This window comes from Oreochromis aureus, linkage group 19 (assembly GCF_013358895.1).
Source record: "Oreochromis aureus strain Israel breed Guangdong linkage group 19, ZZ_aureus, whole genome shotgun sequence".
Taxonomy (NCBI): Eukaryota; Metazoa; Chordata; class Actinopteri; order Cichliformes; family Cichlidae; genus Oreochromis; species Oreochromis aureus.
The window spans coordinates 22,099,700-22,119,334 of record NC_052960.1 but is presented as its reverse complement, the minus strand read 5'-3'; the positions used below and the strand labels follow the sequence as shown (position 1 = coordinate 22,119,334).

General features: G+C 42.0%; 3 protein-coding genes across 3 annotated transcripts in view; all 3 read right to left on the bottom strand.

The window, feature by feature from the left end:
- Positions 1-16,388, bottom strand: part of LOC116322169 (adhesion G-protein coupled receptor G5-like) — a 25,501-nt gene extending 9,113 nt beyond the window's left edge. Inside the window, exon 1 of the mRNA XM_039603496.1 lies at positions 14,328-16,388. The gene's annotated coding sequence lies outside the window, so the exon portion shown is untranslated. The remainder of the gene's footprint in view (positions 1-14,327) is intronic.
- LOC120434887 (adhesion G-protein coupled receptor G6) lies at positions 886-4,397 on the bottom strand. Its single transcript, XM_039603497.1, has 4 exons — positions 4,162-4,397; positions 3,982-4,072; positions 3,616-3,896; positions 886-3,534 (listed from the first exon to the last, which is right to left on the bottom strand). Exons 1-4 carry the CDS (start codon positions 4,391-4,393, stop codon positions 3,416-3,418), a joined length of 723 nt encoding a protein of 240 aa, XP_039459431.1. The 5' UTR covers positions 4,394-4,397; the 3' UTR covers positions 886-3,415.
- LOC116322384 (adhesion G-protein coupled receptor G2-like) lies at positions 4,393-19,635 on the bottom strand. Its single transcript, XM_039603694.1, has 14 exons — positions 19,436-19,635; positions 19,275-19,352; positions 19,122-19,190; positions 18,845-19,015; positions 18,698-18,733; positions 18,545-18,610; positions 17,827-18,361; positions 17,571-17,727; positions 5,300-5,431; positions 5,102-5,212; positions 4,961-5,015; positions 4,713-4,810; positions 4,516-4,637; positions 4,393-4,429 (listed from the first exon to the last, which is right to left on the bottom strand). The coding sequence occupies exons 1-14, from the start codon at positions 19,503-19,505 to the stop codon at positions 4,393-4,395; spliced, it is 1,737 nt and encodes a 578-aa protein (XP_039459628.1). The 5' UTR covers positions 19,506-19,635.

Genomic DNA, 19,635 nt, shown 5'->3' with positions numbered 1-19,635 from the left:
CTTCCCCACAGTGGATGCTGTTGTCTTCAAATTGTGGGACAATTTCAGAATAGTGAGTAAAGAATAAAGAATAATGATCCTCACCATGCATTCGCATTGCCGGCAATAAGTCGGACTCGTTCCCGGTGGGTGATGGGCTCCGCCAGGGCTGCCCTTTGTCACCGGTTCTGTTCATAATTTTTATGGACAGGATTTCTAGGCGCAGCCAAGTGGAGGAGGGCTTTCACTTCGTTGGCCTCAGAATCTCATCTCTGCTTTTTGCGGATGATGTGGTTCTGTTGGCTTCATCGGGTGAAGGCCTCCAGCTCACACTGGAACGGTTCACAGCCGAGTGTGAAGCAGCAGGAATGAGGATCAGCACCTCCAAATCTGAGGCCATGGTTCTCAGCCGGAAAAGGGTGGAGTGCCCACTCCGGAGATCGACAGACGGATTGGTGCTGCGGCTGCAGTGATGCGGACGCTGCACCGGTCCGTCGTGGTGAAGAGGGAGCTGAGTGTAAAAGCGAAGCTCTCAATTTACCGGTCGATCTACGTCCCTACCCTCACCTATGGTCACAAGCTGTGGGTAGTGACCGAAAGAACGAGATCGCGGATACAAGCGGCGGAAATGAGCTTCCTCCGAAGGGTGGCAGGCCTCTTCCTTAGAGATAGGGTGAGAAGTTCGGCCATCCGGGAGGGGCTCAGAGTAGAGCCGCTGCTCCTCCACATCAATAGCCAGCTGAGGTGGTTCGGGCATCTGACAAGGATGCCTCCTGGGCGCCTCCTGGGTGAGGTGTTCCGGGCATGTCCCACTGGGAGGAGGCCCCGGGGCAGACCCAGGACACGCTGGAGAGATTATATCTCTCGACTGGCCTGAGAACGCCTTGGTGTTCCCCCGGATAAGCTGGAGGAGGTGGCTGGGGAGAGGGAGGTCTGGGCTTCTCTGCTTAGGCTGCTGCCCCCGCGACCCGGCCTCGGATAAAGCGGATAAAGATGGATGGATGGATGGATGGATGGATCCTCACCATGAATTTAATGCCTAGCTTTTACATCTGAAAAGGCACCATCAGTCCTGAGTGGTAGGAAAAGGTTTAATATCAACATATTCTCCCATGCAGACATCTTTTTCAAGGAATTGCTTGGATATTTCAACAAGAGAATGCTAAGGTTATTAAATAGCATTTTCCTACTCTCCCGGGGTACTCAAAGCACTCAATGCAACATGCACCATTCACACAAGCACTATCTTCTATGCTTTCGAATACCTTTTTATTCACTGTTTTAATCTCTGCAGGAGTTTGCTTCATTCTTTATGGCCACTGTTTACATTCTGCCAGATGCAGATGTCCATGCAGCTCAGTGTGCCCTCGAGGAGCAGGTACTGCACATGGATCGGACATACCCGGACACTGTCATTATGGCTCTTGTGGACTTTAACAAAGCCAATCTGAGCCAGGAACTTCCCAAATATAAACCGTATATTAAATGCCCGACCAGAGAGGAGAGGACACTGGACCAGTGTTGCCCTGCACTGCACTCGGACTTTCTGACCACGTCATGATCCATCTGATCCCTACGTAGAGACAGAGGCTGAAGCTCTCCAAACCTGTCATGAGGACTAAAAAACTGTGGAGCAACGAGGCTGTGGAGGAGCTTCGCACGTGTTTGGAGTCTACAGACAGGGACACAATGAGGGCTGTTTCTAACAGCTTGGATGAGTTTACGGACACTGTCACCTCCTATATCCACTTCTGCAAGGAGAGCATTGTGCCATCGCGCACCAGGGTGAGTTATAACAATGACAAATCCTGTTTTACTCCTAAACTCAAAAAGCTGTGGCTAGAAAAGAGAATGGCATTCAGAAGCGGAGACAGGGACTGCTACAGAGAGGCCAAGTACAGGTTCAGAAAAGAAGTGGACATTGCTAAACACCAGCACTCTTAGAAGATGCAGCAGCAGATCTCAGAGAATGACTCGGCCCCTGAGTGGAAAAGTTTTTTGGAAGATCACTAACTGCAAGCCTAAAACCCGCCACTCCATTGATGACTTGCTCTTGGCCAAACCCCTCAACAACTTTCATTGCCGTTTTGATGAGCCATCAAGCAGCCTTCACACCTCCAACTGCGCAATAGATACACTTTGGACACTCATCCCACCCACCTCCCCGATTTCACCCACAAGACTTCACCCACATCACACCCCTCCTCACCACACACCTATGAGGATCTCACTCCACTTTCTCCCACTACAACCCCTGATATTTATGAAGCAGATGTGAGGTAATATTTTAAGAGCCTTAATGCTCGGAAAGCTCCTGGCCCACACTGTGTGTCTCCTGCCTCTCTCAGACACTGAAAATGACGTGGCACCAGTGTTTTCTGGCATTTTCAACTCCTCACTGCAGACTTGTCATGTGCCTGCCTGCTCATGACAAGTGCATTGACAAGTGCAAGATGCAGTGCATCGTCCCTGTCCACAAGAAGCCAAGAATCACTGGACTAAATGACTACAGACCTGTGGCTCTGACATCTGTGGTCATGAAGTCATTTGTGTCTGGTTCTCTCCTATTTCGAGGCCCTCACGCCCCCCTTCCTTGACACCCTGATGTTTGCATGCAGAGCCAACAGGTCTGTCAACAAGGCTATCAACATGGCTCTACACTTCATCCTGCAGAAGCTGGACTCCCCAGGAACCTACGCGAGGATCCTGATTGTGGACAGCTCTGCCTTCAATACCATTCTTCCACACCTTGTTAAAGGCAAGTTTTCCCAGATGAATGTGCCTGATCCCATCTGCCGGTGGAACTGCATACTGCATCCATTACAGTAGCCTTAGTAGTAGAAGAGTCAGGTGCTGCTGAGCAGACATTTGTTAACTGAGAATAATTGACACACCATGAAATGATAACTAAAAAGACAACCTTATTGAATTGTCCTCAATTCCCAGATATTTATGGAATTTTGTTTAAAGGAAGATGGGATGCTACACAGTGGTCAACATGTCCCTGTCCCAACTTTTTGAGAGGTGTTACTGCCATCAAATTGAAAATGTCCTTATGTTTCACTTTCCCACTTTAACATTTTACACCTTAACATCCTGACATGTTTACGATTGTGGTTGCGTACTCTGACTGAATCACAGCCTTCTATGAATGATTTGGAGTGAGTAAGACAAGTTCTCTGTTAAAATATAAAAGCATAGGAACAAACATAGCGCTGTGGTCTCAAATTACATCCGGGCAACCATTCGATCTCTACTCGACATGAGTATGTGTGTCAAAGAAGGTAAACCGGGTTAGTGATTTCATCTTAGACAAGCCATTCAGCGGAGAGCACATGGAAAAAATGACAAAGTTGTTTCTACACAGAGTAACCTACTGGAACTATATGAAATAAAATGCTGCCCTCTTGTCTCAAATATGATAAAACAGCAAGCCTTATGCATAAGGAGACGTTACAGCTGTTTTTGATGTAGCTGTGCTGCTACTTTGTGTGTGGATTTTGCCGTCTCCAATAATCTTGCTGGATTTATAATAGTAGATGAACAGGAAGAAACCTATAAAAATAAAGAAGAAGGTTAAGAGCTTTTAATCCAAAAAGGCGTGAAGTAAACTCACTGTGACAGTTTTAGATTTACCTTGAAAGGAGTTGAGGATGGTAAAGATGTAGTAGGAGGCGAGGAGCAAAGGTCCATAGCTGAAAAAAGCAAAAGCCCAGGTGATGCCAAGAAGGAGGAACAGGCCCAGAATGGTGGAAGTGTTGCTCTTAATGGAACTATTGTCTTGGGCTTTTCCTGCTTTTGGCATTAGAACGATCTGCCTTACAGTTAGAATGAATACACTCAGAGTGAAGACGAACACCAGAGCATAATAGCCGATGTTCACCCCCTGGTGGATACCAGCATCAGAGATCCAGCACCTGAAAATTGGGAGTACAACATGATCCTCTGATGAAGATGTTTGTGTTTTATCCAAAAAATCTATTATCAGATTTACAGACTTACATTGTTGCTGCTTTCCCTTCATTTGTATTAATATTAATAGAATTATATTTCTGGGAGGCAAGAAGAGCGATCACCACCACAGCCGGTACGCCTAAAGAGAAGATTAGGAATATAAATTCTCCTGTGATTATTATTCATAATATGAGAGCACAAGTATCATTTTTGGCTCAGGTCTCTTACCCCATCCTGTGACGTAAATCTTCAGCATGTAATGTTTCACCTCAGTGCAGATTCGACGTAGACTGAGGTACAAGTGTAAAGCCTGCATGAAGAACCAGGTAAAAGTGGCCAACATGCCGTAATGCAGAACCGCTGCTATTGCCACACATGCACCTTTGATACCCAGATTTGAAATGCTCTCATTGGTCAAGAAGGACAAGTTCAGGATCAACATGGCGACAAAGAGGTTCATCAGAATCTTTTTGTTGCTTCGCTTGCTTTCCCTTTTCTGTGGAGCAAATTAATAAATGTGTGTAAGAAAAATGACTTTACTGAGGTAAAAATCCAAACTCCAAACTGCCTCGGATCTCTTACCTGACGAGAACGTGCATGAAGAGACCGACGATCAAGAAAAACAGCGACAGTCCACAACCGATTGAAGTGATGTAGGTCAGAGAATTAACATCAGAAGCGCTGATGTTTGCAGGTGGAGGTGACTAGGTTCAAATAGTTATGTGTCAGTATGTGCTGTAAAAAAAATCATTTCTTATTTCCTAATGCAGTTGTCTTACCATGAGTATGGCAAAAAAGGTTAGATGTGTGCACTGGCAGGTGATGCTGTTATTGGTCTCCACTGTTTGACAGCCATCTGTGATCCAGAGTGATTTCCCTGATGGACAGCAGCAATACAAAGAAGTAACTGTTAGAGACAGACTTTATCACAGTAATCAGTGTGTGTGCAAAATGTGACTGAACACTTCAAAGGTCTTTAATTCCTGTGGTTTTCATATTAAAATAAGGTATATATATATTTATTTACCGTTTGCATCTGTGCTTTTTCCATCCCAAGACACGCAAGAAGCATTCGCTCCTTTCTTTATCAAAATCGAAAATGAAAATCAGAACAAGTTTCCCTCTGAACTTAAAATGATCATTATGTCTGTTATGACATCACACTTACCTTGTCCACATTACTGTACTGAATCTCGATGGGTTGTGAAAGGTTTTGTATTTTTGCCCCCATTTCTATTCCAAATATCTCTCTGTTTAAATAGTATTTACTGCTGTCACCCTGTTAACATTAAAATATTGTTAATAGATCAGGTTTGGTCATTATGTTTATATGAAAAGTAAGTTATTAGTTGAGCTGTACTATTACCGCATGCTGTTGTGGAAACAACAGAATTCCAAGAAATGATCCATTTCTCTCCACCGCCATTTTACTGGCCTCTTTAGGAATATCAATGAAATGAAATGGGCCCGTAAAATTGCTGTCTTCTCCTTTAACGATCTTTCAAATTGAGAAATGTTTATCAGCAAAAACAATTACAAAACAATAATGTCATGCAGGTGGGTGACGTAGGAGCAGCGACATGTAAAGACGCGTGGCTTGCTCTGTGGGGATACGCTATTTTTTCATATAAATAATACTGTGACATTGGACACTAACGCGTTATCTGTTGTCAGCTGAGTTACCACTGCAAACGTGCGCATCACCCAAGGGAACTTTACAGCAATGTCAGGGTCCAAAAACACCAGAAAGACTGATGGAGCCAAGGCAATTGATAGCAATGCTACATCCCCGGACACAGCCGCGCTAATGGCTGCCATAGCTAACTCGGAGAAGAATGGAGTCGCCAAAATTTCTACGCCAGAAGCAAAAGTCGAGACCAGGTGCCAAGTTCTCAATGAGCTGATCGATTCGCTTCGCACCAATGTTTCTGAACAAATAGATGAAGTGCGGACTGAACTTTGTGCTAAGACTGATGCTCTAACTCAGGGGTCAGCAACCTTTAACACCCAAAGAGCCATTTGGACGCGATTTCCACGCAAAAGAAAACACTGGGAGCCGCAAATACTTTTTGACATCTAAAATGAAGATAACACTGTATTGGCTTTTTTTTACCTTTATGCTTTGTGTGAACAACTAAGGTGTGTTGCTTAAATCCATGAAGTGCTACAAAGAAAATTACATTTTATTTATCTAATTAACACATTTTGAACTCTTAAAGAAATATAACCAAAGGAAAGACACCCAGCTAAACTAAAATGATCCATGTAGCAAACAAAAACTGTTGTGAACCGCCACCCTTATATCGCCTTTGGGCTGTTGGAGCCTTGACCTGACCTTTAAAAAAATTATTGGAAAAAAGCACTATATTGCAAATAGATATTTGCAAATAGATATTTGCAATATTCTGGCTAAATATGTATTTTACCTGGTTAATGTGTGTGGCGGGGCGTGGTCTGCAGCGCCGCTGCAGGGGAGGCGGAAGCACCTGAGCGGCACCGGCAATCACGCCTCGCCGCCTTAACGTCTGCGCTATCTATGCTGTTGTGTTGGTCTGTGTTGGGCTGTGCGCTTTAACAGCGGTTGTATGCGTACAGCAACCGTGTGTGAAAAGTGGTCAATAAAGAGATGCTGAAAAGCATGTTCATACAAACATCGTCGGGTCTGCCGTGTTTACAATGGGACTTCTGCTCCTGAACCTCTGCGCACAGCGTCTGCAAATCGGGGCTATACGAAGTCACTTTCATCTTTACGCAGGACTGTAAGCTGTCATCTGTGAGGCGTGAGCGGTGTTTATTTTTAACATAGTTCACGGTAGAGAACAGCTGCTGACATAATGTGGATCCGAAGATCCATAATTGGCTTATCTGGGGTTGAAAGTCTCGATAAATGCATGGCGTTTCGGCGGGTATATCGGCTTCCACAAGTGTGATGCTTATTTTGAGCGATCAAAAAAAAAAAATAGAATATAATTTTATATTTATATTTCAATATCACAATAATCTTCCAATGTAGAACTACAAGTTAAAAAAGAACTAACATAAATAAAATACACTTCAGCTAATTACTTAAAAAAAATAATTTATTTTCCCAAACCACGCGGAGCTGCACTAAAAGGACTAAAGAGCCACATGCAGCTCTGGAGCCGCAGGTTGCCGACCCCTGCTCTAGCCACTACCTGTAATGATCACCATAGCCGGCTAACTAGCCTGGAAGAAGCTGCAAACACGTATTCGGACCGGGTCGTGGACTTGGAGAAACAAGTTCCCGATCTGAAAGAAATTGTGTCAGCTCTTTTGGACAAGACCGAAGACCTTGAGGGGAGACCGCACAGATGCAACATTCGAATACTTGGCGTGAGGGAGCACTTTGAGACTGGGACGTGCCCTGTAAACTCTGTGGCCCAGCTATTAAAGGAGGTTTGGCCCTGGATACTGCTCCAACACTGGATCGGGCACATCGCAGCCTCCAGCCCGTCCCTGTGAGAGACCAGAGACCCAGGCCACTTATTGTCAAATTTCATTACTTTCAAGAAAAGGAGGAGGTACTTCGCAGGGCCGCAGGACAGTCCCCTGACGCATAATGGAGACAAAATCCTAATTTTCCTGGACCTGCCATCTGCAGTCGCGAAGAGACAGGGGGCCTTTAAAGAAGCCAAAGATCTGAGTACTGTATCCTGACGTCGTGATAAACCAGAACCGAAGTCTGTCGACAGCCCTCTTTAGGAAGAGGAAAAGCCCTGGAATGATTCGGGTCCAGGCCGGGCCTGGTCCACGACGCTGGGATCCAGTAAGATGACCTCACAACCAGCAAAAGACGACTGAGGGTGAGAAAACACTTTTTTGGTTTTAAACCGCCGGAAGGGTTTAGAAGAATGCACAAAATAGGTTTGTTGTAGCCGGAATTACTTCATGAAACACGTGAAATAGGTTTGAGTTCGCCGGAAGGAACTAAGTTTAGATTGGTTTTAGAGGTAGCCGTCAAATACTTCGTGACAAATAAGGTTTAAGTTCGCCACAAGGAACTGTGTTTAGATTGGTTTCAGAAGTGACCGTGAAATACTTCGTGACAAATTAGCGCGCAAATGTCTATCTGTGTGTATGTATATGTGTTTTGTATATGTCTTTGGGAGTAAGTTGATTTTACAGCACACTACGCTGCTGAACTACTTCCATTGTTTTTTGTTTTTATTGTTTTCTTTGCTGAGGCTCACGTACTGGCGACAAAAGGGAAAGGTTGAGCTCCGCCTCATAAAACTGACACCGCTCCGTGCGCGGAGTAGAAGGGCGTGTCAGCCACCACCCTGAAGTCTAGTGTGCCAGTGACGGCCCAGCAAAATCTTTGAGAATGGAGAATAAACAAGCAAAATTAACACCTGATGAGAAATGTTTAGAAAAACAACAAACCAGAGTAGGACTAATCCAAAAGAAAGACAGAGGAATGCTTAGTGGAACAGCAAGAGGTAGAGGTAGACCTATACACACACCAAAAAGTGGCTTTAGCACTGCATGCTGGAGTTGTGGAAAAGGGACATTTTGCACGTGATTGTAAGAAACAAAGAAGCAGTTCAGACTAGGAAGAACATAATAATCCCTGATCAAGTAAAAGATTAGAGATCAAAGTTTAAAAAGGGCTGGATACAGACCCAACTGAATACATATACATACAAGAGGAATAAAGTGGAATAAACAAAAGGCTAAATTAAATTAGAGCTTATGTATTCAAACTAATAATAGGAAGGATAACAACCTGTAAATTGGTATTAACAAATGAAACAAAATTGGGTAGATAACCATGAATAGAATGAATGAAAGCAGATAATGCACACGAAAACATATTAAATAAAATAGAGAGATGCATAAGGTATATTAAGGCTGTGTCATTGTTCAGCCAAGGAAAAGGTAAATGTCTCCAGCTTGGGAGGGGGTGAAGCTGCAGATCACCCCCAGCCCTCGATGGATACATAATAAAATATAAAATAATAAACTATTGCATATTAGTAGTATAGTAGTATATTGTAATATACTAATAAATATTGTGATATACTACTGCTGTTATAAAAAAAACAAAACAATAATAACATTAATAATGACATAATATTAATGGTGAGAGGCACCTCAGTCAGTTATGATGTGAGGTGGATAATTGTTAAAAGTAGTCTGATTCAAGCTTAAGGTTTGCTCAAATTCAGTATAATGATATATGAGATGAAGAAAATAAGGAAAATACCTAAACTAATCAGGTGCATAGAGACACTTGACCTGGTTGTAAACCTGTCATCCTAGATGAGACATTGTTGAGATGAAGAGCAATCCTATACTAATAACTAATAAGCTAAACCCCGTATACAACAGCTAAAGCTAAAGGTTTGAGAAGCTGAATTAAATATGTGGACACTACCAAGCTGTTGAGCAAGTTACACATTTTTTATTTTATTTGTCTTTTAGAGCAGAAGCTGCATATTAAAGCTTACACATGCAGCTGTCTGTGAGCTCAGTTTTTTTCCTCACACTTCTGCTTTGTTTCTGACAGCAGCTTTTTCTTTTTTTCTTTTTGTGTCCTGACTCGTGTCTAAAGCGTTCATGGCATTGGCAATTTGTTTTTCTTTTTGTTTGTTTGTTTTGTTGGTTTGGAAAACAAATTTGTGATCATACTTGTGGATCACAATGACAAATAATGATTAGCCATATGATTTACTAATGCCTAGTTTTAGAGCTGTGAGCTATGAGCTGTAAGCAATGCAAAATTTTTTCCTAACTTAAAAGTTTGAAATATGTAAGATGTGTGACACGTATGAATTCTTTGAAAAAAAAAGAAAAAGGAATTGCCTAAAATGCCTTAAGTCAAAATGTAGTGTTGCATCTACAAAGAAGAAAGCAAGAGAAGCATTCAGTAACTTGAAGCTGGCATTACAGACAAATACAGTTTTGGCTTTGCCTGATTATGATAATCCTTTCTACTTACATGTAGATGGAGGTACAGGTTACATGAAAGCCATGCTAACACAGGCATTTGGAGAAAAACAATGTCCGGTTGCATTTTACTCCTGTAAATTAGACTCTGTTGCGTCAGGCCTGCCTACGTGTGTGCAAGCCTGTGCAGACGCAGCAGAGGCAGTAAAAAAACTCAGCTGACATTGTTTTAAGGCACACTCTGATCTTCATAGTACCCCACGCAGTGAAAGTTCGACAAAGAGTTCGATTAGTCTGCAGAAACAGGAAATATGTGTGCCTGTGGTGTGTCTGTGACAGGAAATCGTGTGTGTAACAGGAACTACATGCCCATAAAAGGAGCTGACTGTGTCAAGGAAGCAGACAGAGAGACACACAGACAGTCAGTATGTTTTTTCAGCAGTACAACATGGAGATCTTCTAAAGACACTATTAGAAGTAATTACATTGCCAAAACAGTTAGCATTATGTAAATGTGCTGAACATCAGAAAAATAAATCAGAAATAACTAAAGGCAATAACTTTGCAGATCAAGCAGCTAAGTTAGCCGCACAGCAAACTGTAGACACATTGATGTCTGCATCCTCTATGCAAATACAACCTGCAAATAGTGGTATGCAAATACCACTTGATGTACTTAAAGATGAACAAAAAGCAGCACCAACTACAGAACAAAAGTAATGGTTAAAGTGTGGAGCACAACTAGAAAATGATCTTATGACTTGTGAAGGTAAACCAATACTCCCCAAGTCCCTACACAGGACAGCAGCATTGGTGACCCATGGGGTGACCCATGTTTCAACGGGAGGGATGGTCCAAGTCATAAACACACACTTCTATACTCTGAATTTTGAAACTTCAGCAAAGGAATTTGTGAGGACATGCATGATCTGTCTAAAACACAATTCACAAGGCAATCTGAGGACAAAAAGAGAACATTTCCCTACACCACCTCATCCATTTCACACCATTCACATGGACTTTATTGAATTAAGTGAAAGTCAAGGCTCAAAATACGCTCTAGTGATTATAGACGTATTCTCAAAATGGCCAGAAATTTATCCAGTGAAAAAAGCAGATGCAATCTCAGTTGCAAAATGTCCATGTAATCATTTCATCCCAACATATGGCATCCCTACTCTGATAAGATCAGATAATGGGACACATTTTGTCAATGACGTGATTAGTAAAGTCTCTGAAGCACTAGGATTCAGCATAAGAAACCATTGTGCTTATCACCCACAAAGTGCAGGGTTAGTAGAGAGAACTAACGGCACCATAAAACAGAGACTCAGAAAATGCATGGAAGAAACAGGAAGACCATGGCCTGAATGCATAGGCCTAGTAAAAATGTGGATGAGATTAACACAAGGCTCCCAAAAACTTACACCTTTTGAGGTTGTTCATGGGAGACCTTTTCCACTGCCAGTGACAAGCGAACCTTTAGAAAAATCCATCAGAGAAACAACTCTGGCAGAATGGATGGCAAAACTACTAGAAAATAAGGATATTGTTTTGAACAATAAACTGCCGTATGAATCTTCTCCAGTCTCTTGCAGGTTGCGATTGGATCCTATTACGGGTGCTCCAGAGGAAAAATTGGAGTTTGCCCCACTGGGAGGGCCCATATCAAGTGTTATTGACAACACCCACAGCCTGTAAAATTACAGAGAGACCCTCCTGGATACATCAGAGCCACTGCAAAAAGGTTGAGGTCCCGAGAAGCCCCGACACCAAGGAGGAAGCACATTGGGAAAGCCTCACCTACGCTTGGTTGCTTCGGGGGTGAGGGGGGACAGTGCGATTGGGCCCCCGTTGGGTAAGCCCGCACTCTAATCTCCATCCGATCAACTTTAGGGCAGCCAGGTGCAGGTGTGATGGACCTATGTGCAACAATGTGAAGGGGAACCCTCCTGGTTACCTTGACTACAAAAGCTCACCCTTACAGGATCCCAGCTGATGCCAACAGCAGCTGAGCCACGAGGCAGACAGAGAAGATGGACGTACGACAATTTACACCTAATGGACATGACACAAGATCACATCCATCCTTGGATGAAAAATGCCTGATACAGATATGTGTTTAACAAAACCACAGAGAAAGACTGTTTGTCTGCTCGCACATGCCGAGCATATTAACACAACCATGTATGGGAAACACCCTGGAACAAGTGCACTAATTCTGATCTCCGACCACATCTTCAGAATGACTTTGTAAAGTGCACAACATCATCAACATCCTGATCCAGGAAGAAGCGCTCAACTTTAACAGGTTTTAAAGAGACTGTTGATTGTCATTGAATTTTTCCTGATTTTATTTTATTTTGTTTCTTGGTTTGAGTTATTCCTTGTTTAAAAGCTATAATTTCACAGATGATAAGTTTATCATTCACAGCATATGCAGATGTACTGAAATCAATGAAGATCATGAAGACTTCTTTTCCTATTTGATAGATAAAGATGAAGTATAACTAATGATGTAGTAACTGAAAAAGTAGTTACTCACTGATGAATTGTACGTTTCATTTCATGATCAACAGGAGGGAATGTCAAAAGAATATTGTATATATGTGATCAGCTGCATGAAATGTATCCTTTCATTATTTGTGTTTAAGCAGATTTCTACATGACTTTTCACGTCTAACTTGTGTGATGAACTTATGCAGCTACTAACCGTTTCCTGTTTCTTAAGAACATTTAGATGTAGAGAAGAGCTCAGCTCTTTTACGAGTAGAGAAGGGAAAAACCCGCTGCTCTGAGTGACGTTGTTACCTTGACACACACACACACACACACACACACACACACACACACACACAGAAACATCTTGTATAAATAAAGAAACGCAGACGGTGACAAAGTGCGAGTCCATGAGTGTCTCCTGTGCGAGCGCTCTGTGATCGTCCTCGCGAGTGAAAGAACTGCAGTGTTTGTGTTTTCTAACTCAGGAGTCTTAGCTAAAGAAAGAACGGCAGGGTGATTTAAAGAAATCCCCTGTCACTTCTTGGTGAGGAAATATTCACCAATCGGCTGCCAAAGACAAGAATCAAGAATCGCATCTTGGCTGTGTGTGGGAATCAAGACTCAGGCTGAGTGGACTGTGCGACCTCAGTTGCTTTTTGACTGTCTATTGCTCACTGACTCAGACCGCACTTTAGAGAGAGGTTGGTACTTTTGCTACTTTCATAATTTAATAGGTCTGCATATAATTGTTTATCACTGAGCGAAGTAACCGACCAAGAGAAGTCACATGTGCCTTTCCAATCTGCCAGATGTCTAAATATTATGTCATAGTTGGCGTTCCCCGCTAGGGGCAACTTTTGTTTTGGGGAGTGAAGAGACATGTTGGATATAAGCTCTTTTGGGGGCGAGGGCGTAGCTTGCTCCCGTTTTTTGGGAGTTACGTTTATAGTTACTCTGGGTTCTTACTTTTGTTCTTTTGTTGTTTTATTTTTTTTATTTCTTTTTTTCTTGTTGGCTGCAGTTCTGTGCGTATACTTAGCGCAAATTATTGCTTGGCTTGCTTGTCATGATTGTCTTGAAAGTGTAAATATGGCTATTCTTTTGTAACCAAAAGTGCTGCAACTACTTCTGATTCTACTAAATTTATTACATGGAATGTGAAAGGCCTAAATAATTTTAGAAAACACAAAAGGATAAACACTCATCTGTCCACTTTCAAACCGGACATTGTCTTTCTACAGGAGACACATCTGTGTTCCACGCAAAGCAATAGGCTGACACAAAGTTGGGTTTCCCAGGTCTACCATTCTGGATTTAACTCTAAATTGTTAGGAAAAATTTGGTCACTTTCTGATAGTTACTGGTAAGCTCCACAACACTCCAGTTATCTTGGTAAATACTTATGCACCAACTTGGGACAATCCACAATTTTTTATAAGACTAATTGGCCTGCTGCCAGATTTAAACACGCATCACCTGATTATGGGTCTGAATCTGGTATTCGACCCCAACCTTGACAGGTCTAAGCCACGTCAGTCTACTGGGACCTCCAGATCATTGTCCGTTCTGAATACATTTCTTCAAAACTATGGCATTTCAGATCCACTGTGTATCACTGAGCCCTTCTTCCTTCTTCTCCGCTGTGCATCATTCATATTCCAGGATTGATTATTTCCTTCTGGATAATTTCCTTGTCCCAAGGGTCACCATGTGTAAATACCATGCAATTGTAATTTCTGATCATGCACCAGTGCAGGTTGATATCGCATTCCCAAATGTGTGAGCAAAGGAAGCGGTTCTGGAAATTTGACTCAGCATTAATGTCAGATGAGGAGTTTTGCAAGTTCATTGAACACCACATCAAGCTTTTTCTAGAAACAAATAACACTCCAGATGTTTCGAAGTCTATAATTTGGGAGTCGCTAAAAGTGTCACAGTACGGCTGTGTGCAGGCAAGAGAAGGACCCAAACGCAAAACTCACCGAGACAAAAGTGAATTCAAAACACTGCTTTGTTGCAGGCGAGGAAAGGAAACAAAGAACAAAACTAAACTGGGAAAACTACAAATAAATCATACATGAAAACACAGGGAGAATCACACAGCTATGAGGGTGGACACAACACTGACAAAGAGAAACACGGGGCTTAAATACACAGAGGGATAACGAGGGGGAATGAGCCACAGGAGGAGAGCACAGCTGGGAGTAATTACACAGGACGAGACAAGGGAAGCGAAACTAGAAACATTAACATAGGACAGACTGTGAAAGTAAAACAGGAAACACACTGACTGAACTCAAAACATGTGAACTTAACCAACTGGAAGACAGAACATAGGGACCTGAAACATGGGACAGAAAGGCACAGTAGACATAACGACGCCACAGGGGAAGAGTAAAACAAAACACAGAAGCACAGGACCTCTTTCAAAATAAAATAGGAAACAATGAAACACAGACATGACTACAAGAGCTTGACAACATAAGAAACAGACATGAAACACATGAGGGATAAGGGAGACTTAACACAAGGGTTGAAAACACAAGGGGAATATAACAACAAATGAACTTGAATAACTTAATGAACCTAAACAAACCATAAATATCAAAATAAACTAAAACTCAAAACGCTGGGTCAAAAGACCCAGGAACGTGACAAAAAGCATATCTGCAGGGCCAAATTATTTCTTTTTCTTCTTATAAGAATAAAAAGCGAAACGAACGGCTTCGAGAGCTGACAGGGCTCATAGCTAACATTGACACACAATATGCTACCTGCCCAACCGCTGATCTATATAAGCAGAAGGTACTGCTGCAGTCTGAATTTGACACCCTTTCAATTAAAGAAACTGAGAAGCTCCTACTTAGATCAACACATCACATATACGAGCATGGTGAAAAAGCAGGTAGGTATCTTTCGCATCAGCTTCGTCAATCCGCCACAGCTCAGTCTATATCCGACATACAGTTAGACTCCGGTCAGGTGGTAACACACTCAAGCTATTTTATCAGGATCTCTATACTTCCTGCACTGATTATTCAGAGGCTGACTTGGATTCCTTTTTGAGGAACATAGATATTCCCACTATTAACCCAGGCCAACGTGAGCTACTAGAAAGACCTATCACCTCTGCGGAAATATTGCAGGCAGTTAATTCTTTGCAAACGCCTTCTGGTGTGATTTCTATAAACGCTTTGCCGGCAAGTTAGTTTCGTTACTGTCTGAGGTTTTTTCAGAAATTCAGGCAACAAACACATTGCCACAAACTCTGTCCCAAGCCACAATCTCTGTAATACTCAAAACAGACAAGGATCCTCAAAAATGTGTATCCTATTGCCCCATTAGTCTAATGAATGTGGATTATAAGATCCTCACAAAAGCGCTTGCACTTCGTATTGAGAAGGTAGCACCTTCTATTATACAAGAGGACCAAACAGGCTTTGTAGTGAACCGGCAGTCATATTTCAATATCAGACGGCTGTTAAATATCGTATATTCTGACCATTCAGTTGATCACCCCGAGATAATAGTCTCACTGGATGCCGAGAAGGCTTTTGACTGTGGATTGGCAATATCTGTTCTCCGCTTTGAAAAAATTTGACTTCAGTTCTAATTTTATTTCATGGATCAGGACTCTGTACTCAGCGCCCCGTCTTCAGTCCACACTATTTCAGAATACTTCTCCTTACATAGAGGCACCCGCCAGGGATGCCCCTTAAGCCCCCTGCTATTCAATCTGGCAATAGAGCCGCTGGCGGCAGCATTGAGAATGGATCCCAGAATAAGGGGGATCACTAGGGGAAACATCATTCATAAGTGCTCCTTGTATGCAGACGACCTCCTTCTGTATATTACAGATCCGGAGTCATCAATTCCTTCAGCCCTGGACCTCATTAGATCCTTTGGCCGCCTGTCTAACCCCTTCTCATGGTTCTGAAGGAGAAGCTGGAGAACTCTGGAGTGGACCATCACCTCACTACCTGGATTTTGGACTACCTCACCGACCAACCACAGTATGTGAGAACTCAGGGCTGTGTGTCGGACAGGGTCGTCTGCAGTATGGGGGCCCCACAGGGAACGGTTCTGGCTCCGTTCCTCTTCACCATCTACACTGCACACTTCTCCCACAACTCCACCCAGTGCTTCCTGCAGAAGTTCTCTGATGACTCTGCAATAGTCGGCCTCATCACAATGAGCAGGAAAGTGCAGGAGGGACAGGTGAAGTAGCCATGGTGCTAACGAGTTGGCTACGAGCTAAGCTAAGCTAGCGAAACAGTACAGACACAGTGAGTGAATACTTTGGCTATAAATTAGGCAGTGAGTACACAGAAAGTGTACTTCGGATGAAGCACGTGAAGATTATACTATGAAAAAAGAATGTATCTAAAAGTTTTTAATTAAATTGCTAAGCAGATAAGCTACTCAGAAACACCACTGTGTTTGAGCAGGAACAGGCAGTGATACTCTACCACAAAGCGAGCGAACACCAAGTGACAGCGCCACCAAGAGTTAGCCAAAGAGGAACCAAAGCTAAATTAGCTTAGCATACCTCTGATGATAGATGCCCGAGGTGCAAGCAATCACCCGCCACTATTAGCCATATGTTCTGGACCTGCTCTGATCTGAACCGGTTCTGGGAATTAGTTTTTGGAGCTCTTCATATGTGTGTGGGAAAACAATTGATCCTAATCCGATGACAGCAGATAGAGTGTTTGAGATACAGTATGATACAGTTTATTGAATATGTGGAGAAGTTGTCATTTGCTGAAGTATGATACATTACTGCTTTTATCTGTGCATGTTTTTTTTCTTTTTTTTATCTTTCTTTCTTTAAAGCCACCTACTATCTGTAGCAAGCCAAACAGAACTGCGCACAATGCAGCCCCCCAACTGGTTTGCCACTGCAAGGCGCAACCGGTTTCACAATGGCAGTTTGTAATCGCAATTCAAGTTATATTTTTCTGTACTTTTGTTATATTGGAAAATCATAAATAAAGTTGTCAAAAATAATAATAATAATAATAATAATGTCATGTATATGTATTATACAAATTGAAACTAATATATGCAAATTAGCATTAAATTATCTTTTGTATTTCATCAGAATGTTCAATAAACAGGTCATTTTCACTGAACTCAAAAATAAGAATTTTGTGGCAATTATTCCATGCCTCAGGCTTTAGAGAGTTAGTAATCCATGGTCTTAAAATTGTGTCACACCTTACCTTCACGTCAGCATTTTCTGTGAAGGCAAAGTTCATGTTGGTTTGATTTTTCTGGGAGAGTTTGGCAATCACTCCTGTGACGTTGCCCATCTTGATTCTTGCTGTGCTGGAATTACCCATCAGTTCAAGGACAAAGGATAGATTTTTCATGACGTCTCTGTAACATGGAGACACAGTTAGTTTCTTAAAGTAGATTTCAAAAGTGCACAATATTGCAACATTGCAACAATATTTCTATGAAAACTGAGATATTTACACTGGGTTAGGAATGGTATTGTTGATGGAAAGGTCAATAGGTCTTGGTTGGTTATTGTTATTGCTGGTGGTTGTTGAAGATGATTGTCCAGAAGAGGAGCTGGGGGTGATTGTTGTGGATGATTGTCCAGAAGAGGAGCTGGGGGTGATTGTTGTGGATGATTGTCCAGATGAGGAGCTGGGGGTGATTGTTGTGGATTGTCCAGAAGAGGAGCTGGGGGTGATTGTTGTGGATGATTGTCCAGAAGAGGAGCTGGGGGTGATTGTTGTGGATGATTGTCCAGAAGAGGAGCTGGGGGTGATTGTTGTGGATTGTCCAGAAGAGGAGCTGGGGGTGATTGTTGTGGATGATTGTCCAGAAGAGAAGCTGGGGGTGATTGTTGTGGATTGTCCAGAAGAGGAGCTGGGGGTGATTGTTGTGGATGATTGTCCAGAAGAGGAGCTGGAAGAATTGATGCTGGTGGTGGTTGTGGATGGTTTCGGGTTGCATGACACATTACATGTGTCATTATCACTAATGACATATTCTGTTTTTCCTAAATATGCAAAAAATAAGCAAATGCGCGTGCGCGCGCACACACACACGCACACGCGCGCGCACACACACACACACACACACACGCACACGCGCGGACACACACACAAAATCAGGCTGTATTATTATACTTGTGAAAATGAAATAGTTGTTTTTAACTAATTTGATAAACAAATAATTATACCCTTGCAAAGTTTTTCACAAAAGCTCCCATTGCTCAGTCTCATATTCATACTCATATTCTTCATACCTTGAACACATAAAATTATCAAATTAGAGCTTGTGCACTGTCACATTGTTTCATTTAGAAATTAAGAGGAAAAGTTTGTGAATTTACTTTCACTCAAGCAGCGGTGGATGTTATAAAGAAAACCTGCAACAAGATAGAAAGTGCATCATATCATTGGTTGGAAACCTTTTCAAACTGAGGAAATAAACTGAAAGTTTTGACCACTGTGCACAAACTCACTTCTTAGAGACTTACCAGGGCTGCTTTTGTAGAGCTGGGATGGCATACATGAATAATTATGCTCTGGATCCTTCATCACCACAATATCTTGGTTGGATAAAATCTTTTCAGTTAGATTTAGCCTGTATTTACCTTGATCTATTTTTACTTCAATATTGCAGTCGAAATTCGTGCTGTTACAACACTCTAAGAAAAATGAAAAACACAATAAACACATTTAGCAAATGACCAAGACAAACTGAAACAGCTATAAAGCAAAAAAAATGAAAAGCTAAAAATTAGATAACTGTACCTGCACGTGTATTATTTGGTTGGATGTTGAAACAGAGTTTAATTCCATTGTCCTTTTGGTAGATAGTTTCTAAATTAAAATATAAAACCCCAGATTACTAAAGTGGTCCTTTAACCTAATGATGATTTTGTTCCTGTATTGTTTTTAACTTACCTGATGGAAAATATGCATCAACTATTGATTTGGGACTGATAAAGAGGGTATTCTTGGGTTTGCAGTCTCCATTTATACCTGTGAAAAATTGCAACGTATAAAAAAACTAAAGTATTTCGAGAAATACTGATTTCTTTTAAGCTAGATTTTGTTGAACTTACCTGTGCTGTAAAACAGAAGCATTAGCTCCACGGCAAACATCAGGCAATGGTTTACATCCAATGATAACATTATCCTAAGGAGAAAAGGGAGCCTGCAAATGAAAATGGAGCAAGCTTACTTATCACAACCTAAAATTTAATAAGTAAGTTCCAGCTTCTATTTCCCAAATGAGAATATGTTCTGCGTTGTTGAATTTCAC

Coding starts and splice junctions, on each gene's coding strand:
- LOC120434887 (XM_039603497.1), bottom strand. CDS start 4,393: ATGAACCTCTTTGTCGCCATGTTGATCCTGAACTTGTCCTTCTTGACC. Junction 3,897..3,981: donor GAAGGGAAAGCAGCAACAAT/GTAAGTCTGTAA, acceptor CCCAATTTTCAG/GTGCTGGATCTCTGATGCTG. Junction 3,535..3,615: donor CATCCTCAACTCCTTTCAAG/GTAAATCTAAAA, acceptor TTATTTTTATAG/GTTTCTTCCTGTTCATCTAC.
- LOC116322384 (XM_039603694.1), bottom strand. CDS start 19,505: ATGTTATCATTGGATGTAAACCATTGCCTGATGTTTGCCGTGGAGCTA. Junction 19,016..19,121: donor ACCAAATAATACACGTGCAG/GTACAGTTATCT, acceptor CATTTTTCTTAG/AGTGTTGTAACAGCACGAAT. Junction 4,430..4,515: donor TTCATGCACGTTCTCGTCAG/GTAAGAGATCCG, acceptor TTTGCTCCACAG/AAAAGGGAAAGCAAGCGAAG.